The 13145-nt window shown below is 39.3% G+C and overlaps 1 protein-coding gene across 1 annotated transcript; it reads right to left on the bottom strand.

The window, feature by feature from the left end:
• Positions 1-210: 210 nt before the first annotated feature.
• Positions 211-12890, bottom strand: LOC149286057 (aspartoacylase-like). Its single transcript, XM_089494402.1, has 6 exons — positions 12658-12890; positions 7189-7384; positions 5173-5266; positions 4013-4120; positions 3319-3428; positions 211-411 (listed from the first exon to the last, which is right to left on the bottom strand). Exons 1-6 carry the CDS (start codon positions 12888-12890, stop codon positions 211-213), a joined length of 942 nt encoding a protein of 313 aa, XP_089350528.1.
• Between the last annotated feature and the right edge of the window lie 255 nt (positions 12891-13145).

Genomic DNA, 13145 nt, shown 5'->3' with positions numbered 1-13145 from the left:
CAACTAGTTCATTTATATAATGGCCAATAAAAGTCACCCTTCCTATGGCATGGTAAAGAAACTTGTTTACATGGCCTACAGTTTCCAGTACAGTTCTATGAGGTACGCTGGTTAAACCGTGATTATTTTTCCTCTGATTTCCTTCAAAATATAAGAAATAATGCTATAAGTAACCTGAAATGGTGTGGACTTAAATACTGTGACATGGCGTTATTTTACATATGTACATCTAAGAGCTTGTGCGGTTAATGTTACTTTCTGTGTATTTGTAAAGGCCTGTTTCTTTTCATAGTAGGCAGCTTCGTTGATAAATGTCGGATATACAGTGTATTCTCCGTCGTATGTTATGACTTCTCCGTCTACTGTTACAAAGATGGGGTCTCCTGGATTGAGTGCTTGCCAGTCTTTGTCCTGTAAAAAGAAAAAAAAAAAAGATTGATAGGTTTTAATTGTTTCTCTCTCCATATCAAACACCATGAACTTCAACCTAAAAATAAAAAGTCAAGGTATATACTAGAGTATTAATGCCGACGCTTACAAAAGTAGTAATAAAAAGTATCTTGCTCTGATCTGGAAAAATATTGTAATCTGATATTGCCCTCAAAATAAATACGTAAAGAGCTTCTTCATAACGCACACCATTTCAAACTTAGCCTGATTTTTTTGTATCCCCTGTCATGAAGGAAGGGCTCATTATTTAGTACATAGAGATCCGTAAAACTGATAAAATTGACATGTCATGTTGTGCTCATGTGAGATTCTGAACATCGGACCAGCGGTGGGGTTTTTTTTTTTTATTACAAGACTGTACTGAAAGCTATCAAAAAAATCACCCAAGCTCACCTTTTCTGAAGCAAAAGACTACCTGGTGTTTAAATGACAATAGATCATGTAATAACAATGAGCATTATTAGACAGCAGTGTCGTTAATATAAAATGCTATTGTATGTTATGATTTTATTAATAAGAAATACACTAATGATTTTATTATATTATAGTGCGGTATCCTGAAGTTATGGCTTTCCGTATTGGCCGGTACATAATTATATGGATAAAAGAGGAAACCATGTTGAAAGTGACTAATCATAAACAACATACTTTAGCAAACAGGCTGACCCAGCAGTAAAGGGAATAAGCGCTCACACAAAGCCCCACTTATAGCTTCATACACCAGGGATCCGTTTTATTTTCCAGCCGGCTGCCAAACTATTTATTACAAGGAAGGCTAAGCCGACGATACCGACTGAAAGTCTGCCGACTCAGATGACGAAACACCTGCTTCTGACAGTCCTCACGGAACATGCTGTATGACCTCGGTTCAACTATTAAGAACAAGCGTTCCCTGCGTGAGCCAGCATGGTTTCCTCAAGTAAACACTACTCTGGCCAAATTCTGCAAGATCTGTAAAAATAGAATCTGTCCTCATTTGTACCTCAAATGTAAAAGTACTTTTATTATTAATAATTATTGATCAATATACCACAATTACATTCAACAGAGCAATGCAATGAGAGCGATACATTCTCAACTATAAACTTAGAAACCATCCAGTCGGCCCATTTTTCTGGATATAAAGACATAATCAGTCATTTGTCTTGTCTTAGATTCAGAATAGCTTTATGCCTACCCCATACACGTTTCAAAATTCTATCGTTGTATTAGCCTCTACCATTTCTGCTGGGCGGCTGTTCTAATATCTACCACCCACTCGGTAAGCTATATGGAATTACAGGTAAAAACATATCTTGATCGTGTGTATATTCTTTAAGTGATTTTTTATGTTGTGTCTGCTAGTTTTTTATTCTTCTGGAAGGGTACAAATATATGAGCACCTTTATGTGCTCTAATAACGTTCTTCACAAACACGTATGTGGTATATTATCTGCGCGCCACATACCCATGTATGTTATAGAAGTTGGCTTAAGATACCCAAGGCTTTAACAAAAACTAAACCCGTCTGGTTTGACCAATAATAGTTCTAATCTATTCTATTAACTATTGTCCGTTTCACCCAGAATTGTATGTAATGTATTAAAGTGCTGGAGAGCCTCTGAGCTGCGCTTCAGCCATTGGCAGCACTTTGTCATTCCCTTTCTTGTGGCGTACGTGAATAAAGGACACACGATGAGACAGTGCACTAGGTGGTGGCTGGATAATACACAAGTACCACAAATTAAATTCATTTTGTTAATAAACTTTTTTTTTTTTTGTTTGCTAAACAAAATCTCTCCCACTTGGCACAGTTGATAAAACCACAATATCTGCTGCATTCTCTACTAATATCCAGACATGAATTCAAAAGATTTATTTTTCTAGCTGGTACAAAATGCTCCAAACTGCTACATACAGAGAAAAACATACAAAGCAACTTTGCACCAGCAACATGGCTTTTCTACTAACAAAGAAAAAAACGACTTTTGGATATGGTGGCAAACGGTAATACCCCGACGAAAGCCCCGTGTTTGGTTTTAATATCCGCACCATTTTCTTTCTTGTGTACGCCTACATTGATTCTGGCTTTTCATAGACTATACTAAAAAGCACCGCAAAGTAGCATTAAAGGACTTAACCCTACACGTCCTGAACAGTTGCTTTGTATTAATGCATTGTACAGCACTGACAGATGCAACAGGACCTCGCATCTAGTATTGTGTATCCGAGGGCTGCACGTGGCAGTGATTAACACTCCAGTGACTTAAATAAAACATAACTATTGACTACTTGACTAGTTGAAGAGCAGCCAGTAATACTTCCTTTATATTTTAACAGTAGATATAACGGATTCTATAACTCTATGGCGGGGTATGGGGTCTTATCCCAAAGCTTGCAGATTGCATTAAAACAGAAATAGCTCTGATGAATCAATGTTACAAATCTCTGTATTCTCTCCTATGAAAGTGAACGTGATAATAGACGGGAGCCTGAACTCTTTCAAATATGGCCATTTCAAAATAAGGACGTAAGACTAGGGATGCACCAAAATGAAAATTCAATTCTGGACCGATGTATATTGGTGCATCGCTTAAGTAAGACGCTAGCAGATTCTGGAAAATTACTAAATCGCACCAACCCCCATTTTTATGCATTAACCATTGGTGGGGCTGTATGGGAAATCAAACTGTCCCTTGAAGAGGATGCAGGGCCCACTCCACCAGCCCCCTTATTCCAGATGAGAAGTTACCCTCCCAGTGATGATGTAAATGAGTGTCTTGACAAGGAATTTTTAGCAGCAGCAGCTACTTGTAGTTATTACCCTGAAACAATAAGAAAATCATCATATATTTGCATCGCTTCAAAACAAAAGATAACAAGTCATACCTGAAGTTTTCTGTGAATTACGCCAATAAGGTCACCCCTCTCATTCCTAGGATAATCTACTTTTTCCAGTACTTTGTACACATCCATACTACATTTTGGGATCTCCTTACCTATGGGAAACACAACAAATTTGTTTTAAGATAGCACTTAGAAGAAAAGGAGAGGCAATAGTAACCGGTACATACACCGGTACATGGTCTTTGCGTGCGGTGGAAGCAGATTCTCATGTTTTTTTAATGGATATAACTAATACGGCTCCAACAAACTCACTGAAGCTGGAACATGGGGATCATATATTATAAAGGCATAAGAAGTGGTTGGCCTGTAATTTAAATAGAAATAAATATAAAATGGAACTGCTGTTTCTCACTTTTTTATTGCTATGTTAAGGGTAAACTCCAGCCATTATATGCACTTTAATGCATATGACATCTGCACATCTTTAAATATTTATGGTGTTTCTGCTGCAAATTCATGGGGGGGGGGGGGTGCAGAATCCCCCCATATCCGTTTGCCCCCTTATATTTTCCTTGCAGGCCATATACCAGCTCCAGTGCTGGCTCGTGATCTTTGGGGGCAGGGGTCTGTTCAGTGGCAAGAATTGTTGAGCCATGTGGAGGAGGACGGCAGCTGCAGATTCTACTGCAGCTGTATGAAATTTATATTAATTTAGTGTCTAGAAAGCCATCAATACCTTCATTGAAATACTGCACAAAGTCAAGTGCATATTTCACAATCCTCCTCATCAGATCTAGAATATCGGCTCTAACAATTCCGTGTGCTTGAGGCCCGACTTCCACACCTGTCGAAACAAAACTAACAGTCACATGCAGTCCCCTCTTTCGTTATCATTCAAACATAATAGTAAAAGTTGCTTTCCTCCATTCCTCCATCCACTCAATACATTTCAGTAGAAATGCAGTGTCAGAGTTTGAATACACACTTCCAACGTCTGTTGTAAACATCAGGTAAACAGTAAAGCAAATGCCGTTTGCTTCACTAATCCCCGAATATAAATCTGGGGCATGGGTGCCTTTACAACGTTTTTTTTATTTATTTAATAGAACAGGTTCAATGTGACGTGGTAAGCCACCACGGGGAATGTTCACAATAATTTTATATTCTCTGCTTATTGTCCTGTGGTTTTAAGGAATACATATACAAAGTATGTGTGCAAAAAGTTGCATAAATAGTAACGTTATAATTTCCATGATTCATACAAGTATTAAACTACCAGTGAGCATCTGTTATTTGTCAAGCTAGTTTTTCTTATAGATTAGAACACAGCATGAACTGACGCTGCGTGTAACGCAAACCCATAGATATCAGTGCCGCAAATGGTGTCAATGTATTTGCTCTGGCTTCACTTTCAGTGCTTCTGACTAACACTGCCCCTTAGTCTCCATGGCTTTACCGAAGCAAGCGCCGGGAAAACAGGAAACAGGAAGTGCCCGGGGTCACGTAAAACTTTAATTTTCCCTACTTACAAAACATACTTACACTTTGACTCGTATCCTACTGACTATACAAATATGCTGCATCCAGGAAAAGCATTTACTACAATATCTTTAACAATAAAATATACGTAGATTGGGTTACATTGTTTTTTCTTCTTTGCTTTCAATTCAGCACAAACGTTCAAATCAATTATTTTCCTTTTTTCCCAGAGAATACATCTGAATTCAAGATTTGAATTGAAAATATTCAACTTTCAATAATTAGAAATAAAAAATAAATGTACTTAATGATACAATAAAAGCAAACTGATATGACATGAGATTATATGTTTTAATGAGTTGTAGTACGATTGACACCGCACTGCGTTGTACTGCCGTGCATACAGAGATAACGTACCGATGGGATGTCTCGCTATAGAGCGAGTTGTTGAATACTTCATACCAGGATTGTCAATTAACAACACTGAGCACTTCAGTGGAGCCATGGCGTTCTGTAACATAATAACAATAACCACAAAACACATTCGCAATTTACTTAATATTGTATACAGCTAAATGTATTGATTTGGTTTATCTGTACTTGTGACTGAATACAGATTTTGTATAAGACAAAAACAAACCACAAGAAAGAAATGTATTTGGCAACAACACAATATCACCCCTTAATTAAATTGTCTACAGATGATGATTCTAATTTCTGCTTGATTATATTACCGATTCCTTAATGATACACATTCTGAAACCCTGCAACACAATTATGCTTTATTCGTTAGGGAGGAAGTATTGGGAAAGTTTATTATTTTATATTCCTGATGGTACTATGAATTATGAATGGCCAATGCTATTGAGCGTCTCCTGCAACAAGCGCTTCATTGGTCCTATATATATATATATATATATATATATATATATATATATATATATATATATATATATATATATATATATATATATATATATATATATATATAAACACAGAGTTGCATTGGCGATTTAAATCAGCCATAGCTCTTGAAGACCAGCTGGATTGCCGAATGGCCAGTCTAAGCCTGGCATAATGCATATTTAAATCAGAGAAAACTCTTAAAAGCCACCCAATAATTGCATTATGCGGGTCATTTTAGCACTTTTGCAGGATAAACCTGTGTCCTTCCTAAAAAATAAAAACCTCATAGAATATGAGAGTATTTTGTAGGTATTCTTTGTGCAGGTGTGTGAGCTACCAATTCAAGCTACAATATTACGAGTTAAAATGAATGTCCTATGATCTTAGTACTACCTTAGTACTTAGCGCTACGGTATTTGATGGCGCTATATAAAACAATAAATAATAATAATAATACTGTGAGTTGACTGCAGGCTAGCTGTGCAAATGTCAGCCTGCTGGAGGTCGTAATACTTGCTAACCAGGAAATCTTCACGCAGCCAGCGGTGAATGAGGTTTACCAAAGAACTATTTAACTTTTACTGCAACCTTTCTTAAAAGTTAAATGCTAACTTATATCAGGGATCAACAAATCTGTTTTGGATCTAGGAGCCCTCCAAAAGTTAGGATCAAGCTCCCCCCAATCATGTTTTTCTTTTCATATATTACCCAACCTGGCACCTGGGATTTGTCGAGCCTTGCCATACATTAACACACATTTACACACTAACATCATAAAGTCACACACGCCAACATCTTATGCTCACAAGCACTAACATCCTATGCTCATGCTGACGCCATAAACAATAACACACACACTCTAACACTATATGCTGCCATACACGACTCTGACACTATAGTGGGCACACACGCACTACTCCCCCTCTCATGCCATGCCGCTGCCTATCTTTTGCAATTGTGAATCCAGCACACCTGCAGGTGCACGGTGAAGCATAGCGTGCATTATGTGACCGCATTGGACCCCTTACGGCACCCCCTACACCGGATTCATGATGGCCGCCCTGCAAAACCCTGGGTGCCCGGAAGTGGTTTCTAGTTGCAATGGTAACCTGGCGCCCAGGGTCTGTCAAGCCCTGAGTCACATAACAAATGGAAATGTAATCAATCACAAAAAAGTAAGGGGATCGTTCATTAAAGGTATGACCCACAAAATGAGAGCTTAATAGTCTTCAATTAGAATAATAATGCTTTAAAAATAAGGTGCGTCAAGATACTGAGGGGATAGCTTTGAGGCCGTTACAGCATGTGGTATTATTGAGAGGGGATGAGCACTTAACTTGAGAATTCCATCTGACAAAGAAACTTCTGTGTTCCCTGAAAGCTTATGCAAGTGTACATCTTTGTCAGTCAAACAAAATGTCACTGACTAACATGGGTGTAGCCATTTTCTTCGATAAATAGCATGGACATACACACACAGCAGGGAACATGGATCCAAACACAAGGGACACATTAAGATACACTTACCTGGATATAATGACACATTTGAATTGTAAAATCATCTGATGAATCTTCAAGTATTAATGTCGCACCCATGTGTGCGGTGGTATTGTGGAGATCGAGGATCACATCATATGCACAGACACTGCCCTTTGGTCCAAATATGGAGTTGATTTCTTGAGCGCGTTTCACTTCATATGGCAAGTTGGGAGCGTTTTCTTTCCTGTAATATTAAACGTTTACATGTGAATGAGCCTCAGTCACAGTGCATCAAATGCAATCGTTTTAGTCAAGTTTTTTTTAAATAATTGAGAATGTGTCAAAATGTGTCTGATCATTTAAATAATACGATGGTTAGGAATTTACCTTTACTTTTAGTCATATCTAAATGTTTGCTAAAACTAAGCAGGTGAAAGGGCCTTTCATCTATACAAACAACCATGTAGTTGCCTGAGAATACACAGGTACATATCCGGGCCTTAGAAACATGACTTACTGGTGAGGGTGTACTCACTAAAGGCATAGATAACGGGGGAGGGGGGGGTCTGTGGGAGTGTTGTGATTTCAACCCCTTTACTTTAACCCCTTAAGGACCGGGCTCATTTTTCGTTTTGTACCCTGTGGGACCGAGGCTGTTTTAATACTTTTGTGGTGCTTGTGTTCAGCTGTAATTTTCTCCTCACCCATTTAGTGTACCCACATAAGTTATATATTGTTTTTTTCAGGACAAGATGGGATTTCTTCAGATACCATTATTTTGATCGTATCATCTTATTTACTATAAAAAAAAAAAAAAAACATGGTGAAAAATTGAAAAAAAACACATTTTATGACTTTTATTTGAAAAATCTTTTACTCACCTAAAAAAGCAAGTAAAAAAAACTAGCTAAATAGATTCTACTACTTGTCCTGAGTTTAGAAATACCCAATGTTTTTATGTTTTTTTGCTGTTTTTTGTAAGTTATAGGGCAATAAGTACAAGCAGCGTTTTATGATTTCCAAATCTTTTTTAACAAATCTGGTCATTCTGCCTCCATCTCCTCTTTGGAACATCTTTGAAGCCGGTTAACTCAATTTAACCCATTCAAACCATATATTTTTGAAAACTAGACACCCCAGGGTATTCCAAATGCTGTTGTTTTAACCCTTTCCATGCACCAATTATACAACTACACTTTTTTTTTTCACACAAATTGTACTTTAGTTATAGATATACAGGTTCTGGTATATGTCACTGTCAAACAACACCCCAATGTGTGTTCAGGAACATCTCCTGAGTGCAGTGATACCCGACATGCATGGATTTGTCGTGTTGTTTGAGATTTAAAATGCCACATTTGGGAAGTGCGCTTTTTTTGTCCATTTTGGAAAGTCTGTACCTATGCCCTATCTTTGAGCTCAGCCACTCCAATTTACCCCATCAGCCATTTTTTTTATATTAGACACCCCTTGGGTATTTGAAGTGCTTTTATTTTAACTCTTTGTTGAGATTTTTGAGAAATTTTAGCACTTGCTCAAAATAATAAACTTTATTTTTTTATTTTATTTTTTTAATACTTTTTTTTTTTTTTAATATATTTTTTTTACACATTTTGCTGGATGGTTCATCTAGTGACATCACTGCATAATTATTTTTAAATGTTAGCACTTTTAATTTTTTCCATTTTTTTTTTTTCCATATTTTTTTTTTTTTTCCATATTTTTTTTTTTTTTTATATTTTACTAATCACATTGTGATTAGAAAGCTGGGCTCCATTGACTTGCATGGTTGAATGCAGTACCTGTATTCAACCTGCAAGTGGAGCCAGAGTTCTCTAGACCATCTAGCAAACTTTAAAAACTTGTTTGTTTCTTTTACAGGGCGGCCGCCATCTTGCTGATGGCGAAGAACACCGGCAGCTGCGGCTGTGACCGCTCTCCGGAGCGGTCACAGCCCACCCAGAGGTAAGTGTTTGGTGTCGCTGGATGCCTCCTGATCGAGGCATTCCAGCGACACCATTTAAGTTTAGGAGGCGATCGTTGATCGCCTCCTAAACGCTTTCAAAAATGGGCGTCCGCCGCCATACAATGTATGGCGGCTGTTGACGCCTCGGGGAAGGGCCAGACATGGCCCCCGATACTGATCTCGGCGTTACTGAATGCCTCGACATCGAGGCATTACAGTAACGCCGTTTAAGCGAAGAAAGTGATCGTTGATCACTTTCTAAGCTTATTTTACTTTTTGACGGTTCAGGACCGTCAAAGGTCATGTAGTGACCTTCATGTCATGACGGTCCTGAACCGGCAAAGGTCGTGAAGGGGTTAATATACATTATGAAGTGGCAACTCCAGTGAGCGTCTGCTGCATGAAAACCTCGGCTGGCTCTGGGTAATGTAAATCAACAAGGTTTCTGCACAGCCTCCTTACATATTAAACCAGGGGCGTCCAACATGTGGCCCGCGGGCCAAATGCGGCCCGCAATACCTCGAGGTGCGGCCCGCGTAAGATCGGCAGCCAGGGCAACCGATCTTACGGGGGCCGCACTTCGAGCCCTCCTACAACAAGAGCCCTGCTACTTACCTGTGGGAGGGTTTTTTGTACTGCATAGAGGAAGCGGAACCCAGCAGAGTTCACGTGACATCATATGACTCTGCTCCAGTCCTGCTTCCTGTGCAGCACCAGAGAACGCAGAGGGAGGCCGCGCCCCCTGCTGAAGTCTGTGAGCGGCATCGAGGAGCTGCAGTGCAGGTAAGGAGGTGGGGAGGGTGTTTGAATGAGTATGCGTGATTGAGGGAATGAATCTGTGAATGAATGAGTATATGATAGCATGGATGTGTAAGTGCCGGAACCTAGGCATGATGGGACTGTGATTGCTGTTAGCAATCACACTCCTATCATGCCAAGTCAGCCAGTACATGCTGAAACCTAGCTAGCTGCCAACAGTATGGGGTCTTCACATCACTTACAGCCACCCTGTACCAGCATGTACTGGCAGACTTGGCATGATAGGAGTGTGATTGCTAACAGCAATCACAGTCCCATCATGCCTAGGTTCCAGCATTTACTGGATGGATGTGTAAGTGCTGAAACCTAAGCATTATGAGACTGTGATTGCCGTTAGCAATCGCACTCCTATCATGCCAAGTCAGCCAGTACATGCTGAAACCTAGCTAGCTGCCCCCCTTGTGTATTGATGCTGCCAGCAATATGGGGTCTGCACATCACTTACAGCCACCCTGTACCAGCATGTACTGGCTGACATGGCATGATAGGAGTGTGATTGCTAACAGTAATCACAGCAAGCACAGTCCCATCATGCCCAGGTACCAGCATTTACTGGTTGCCTGGGTATGATAGGAGTGTGATTGCTGTTAGCAATCACACTCCTATCATGCCAAGTCACATTGCTAATTTTTTTGTCCAATTGTGGTGTGTTAGTTTTAATAAAAGTAGGTAACACACCACAATTGGACAAAAAAATTAGCAATGTGACTTGGCATGATAGGAGTGTGATTGCTAACAGTAATCACAGCAAGCACAGTCCCATCATGCCCAGGTACCAGCATTTACTGGTTGCCTGGGTATGATAGGAGTGTGATTGCTGTTAGCAATCACACTCCTATCATGCCAAGTCACATTGCTAATTTTTTTGTCCAATTGTGGTGTGTTACCTACTTTTATTAAAACTGAGTTTTTAGTATTATTTTTAAATATTATATAATATTATATTATTCCCTAGAATAAATAGAACTATTTAATTTTTAATTATCCTGAATTTGTTGTCACAAAACTTTCTAGGCCCAGAAATCAGTGAGAGGAAAAGTAAAGGTTTTGTGTCATTTACTTTATTTTAATCTGCATATTTTGTTAAAGGCCATATTTTCTCACAGTGAAAAATGAGTGCGGCCCTCGCACGCATACAATTCTGATGAAGTGGCCCACTGCAGAAAAAAACTTGGACACCCCTGTATTAAACCAAGAATTTTGCAGAACTAGCTCCGGCCTTTATGCTGGAGAAGCTTGACGTTGTTGGCGTTCTGTGAGCCGACTGTTAAGTAAAGGAGTTGAAGCCGTAGCCCTCCTGCAAACTTCCCTGAAATCTGTCCTTTTAGTAAATAAAGCTCAAGGATTCTAACGGAGGAGGTAAATCCAAATTCTAATCTTTGCATCTGAAGTCAAACTGGACAGTGGGAGTCAACTAAACCATAACTTATATAAGGTAGTAAAGCTACCTAATTATAAGACAACCCCTCAAATTTTGAATCTTATTGGGGAAAAAAAGAAAATGCCTGAATATAAGACTAACCTAACCACCAACCACTGTTTTTGTCATTTCTTATTGCATGTGTAGAGTGTTTTGGTTTTTTTTTTCTTGCTCACCAGTCAGTGGCTCAGATAGGAATAGCACATCTATAGGAACAACATGTCTCATGATTCTCAGTCACGCTTAAGACACCCTGGGAATCATGGGAAAAATTGTGAAGAGGAACACAGACTGTCAGGTAGGACTGATTTGCATAGAATTATAGGCAGGGATATGGCACATAATTTACAAATCGAAGTGGGGTCAGGTGAGAGCGGCGCAACCCATGTGACCCGCGCAACAGTAGTGTTGTGAGCTTTCGGCGGATGCTGTGATCCGGCCGCATCTGAGGATGCTGAAGCAGCGGATGGTGTTTTGGCCGTGTAGACGGCGGCGGAGACAGATGCGGATGCTGGGATTCGCCCCTGGTGCATGCGGAGATGCGGCTGAGAATGCTGGGATTTGGAGGTATCATAGGGGATGGTCTGAGGTCTGATTACAGGACGACTTCGATTATAAGACGTGGTCGATTTTTCAGAAGTTTTTTCTGGGAAAAACCTTGTCTTATAATCGAGCAAATACGGTAATTATGCAGCTACTACACTAGACCAGGTATGGACAAAGTTGATATGAATGCAACCTAGTTGACCCAAATAACTATTCAAAGGACACAGTACTGATAAGATAACAGCAAAAATAACAATTCCAGTTAAAGAGCAATACAATAAAAACAGCATAAACAGAGTCAACGCAACCTTTCACTGCAAGCCATGGACTTTCAACTATAACAAAAGGAAAACGGATATGGAAAAAGAAATGCCTGTATATTCACATGTAGTCCAGAGAATATTTGCTTTTTTGACTTTGCTCTGTCATGAAAATTATTAACACAGAGCTGGCACACGGGTTCAGAAGAGGTTACTTAACCCCACGTACTGCTGTAGAATAACCCTGTTTACAGAATAATATATCTTTTGTCCAGTTTTTAAAAGAGTAAGCTAATTTTTGTTTACATAAGCACAATAAATACACATTCCAGAATTAATGGATGTAGCAGTTTTGTTTGTTAGGATTATTATACGTTTAGAAAATGTAGAGAGAAAAGCCTTTTATGTTAAACATTCAAAAGAAAAAAGCTTACTTAGTGAAAAACATCGAAAGCCAATGGCCAACTTTGCATAAAATATATATTGCAGGAAGTATTCTCTTTTACCTAAGATTTTGCAGATCAAACGCTCTGTTCAGGTCAGCGTCGATATATCTTACACATTTCTCCACAGCCTTTGGATTCGTAATAAATGGTGTCACCTCCATGCCGGGTCTTGTGATGTCCCCATCTTCTTTTAACCAGTGTTTAACTAGAAAGACGCCAGATAATTCATTGCCGTGAGTTCCTCCAAATATAGCAACTCTCTGCACAGGGAGGGTCCTTGGGCAGCCTGCCATGATGGGAGTCTGCAAGGACAGAGAACAAGTCATTAGGGGCCTGGGGGCATTTGTAAGAGACACTCTCTATACATTGTGCTATGCAAATATCCGCGTATGCATAGTAAATTCAGTAAGGACATGGTAAAAGCATATAACTAACTCCAGCAACAGATTATTGATAACATCAGCTCTTGAGAACTACAACTCCCATTATCTGCAACCAGCCTGTTGCTGCTGACATCTGGATACTGCAGTGTGTTTTGGCTTTCCAGT

This window comes from Sceloporus occidentalis, unplaced genomic scaffold (genome assembly GCF_023333645.1).
Source record: "Sceloporus occidentalis isolate IW3139 unplaced genomic scaffold, rSceOcc1.0.p SCAF_72, whole genome shotgun sequence".
Taxonomy (NCBI): domain Eukaryota; kingdom Metazoa; phylum Chordata; class Lepidosauria; order Squamata; family Phrynosomatidae; genus Sceloporus; species Sceloporus occidentalis.
The sequence above is the reverse complement of the archived record's forward strand: the minus strand, read 5'-3'. Positions and strand labels throughout refer to the sequence as shown.

Excerpts from the sequence above, each read along its gene's own strand:
- LOC149286057 (XM_089494402.1), bottom strand. The coding sequence starts at position 12,890 with ATGGCAGGCTGCCCAAGGACCCTCCCTGTGCAGAGAGTTGCTATATTT. Across the intron at positions 7,385-12,657 it reads TTTGATCTGCAAAATCTTAG|GAAAGAAAACGCTCCCAACT; the intron begins GTAAAAGAGAAT and ends TTAATATTACAG. Across the intron at positions 5,267-7,188 it reads AAATGTGTCATTATATCCAG|AACGCCATGGCTCCACTGAA; the intron begins GTAAGTGTATCT and ends ATTATGTTACAG.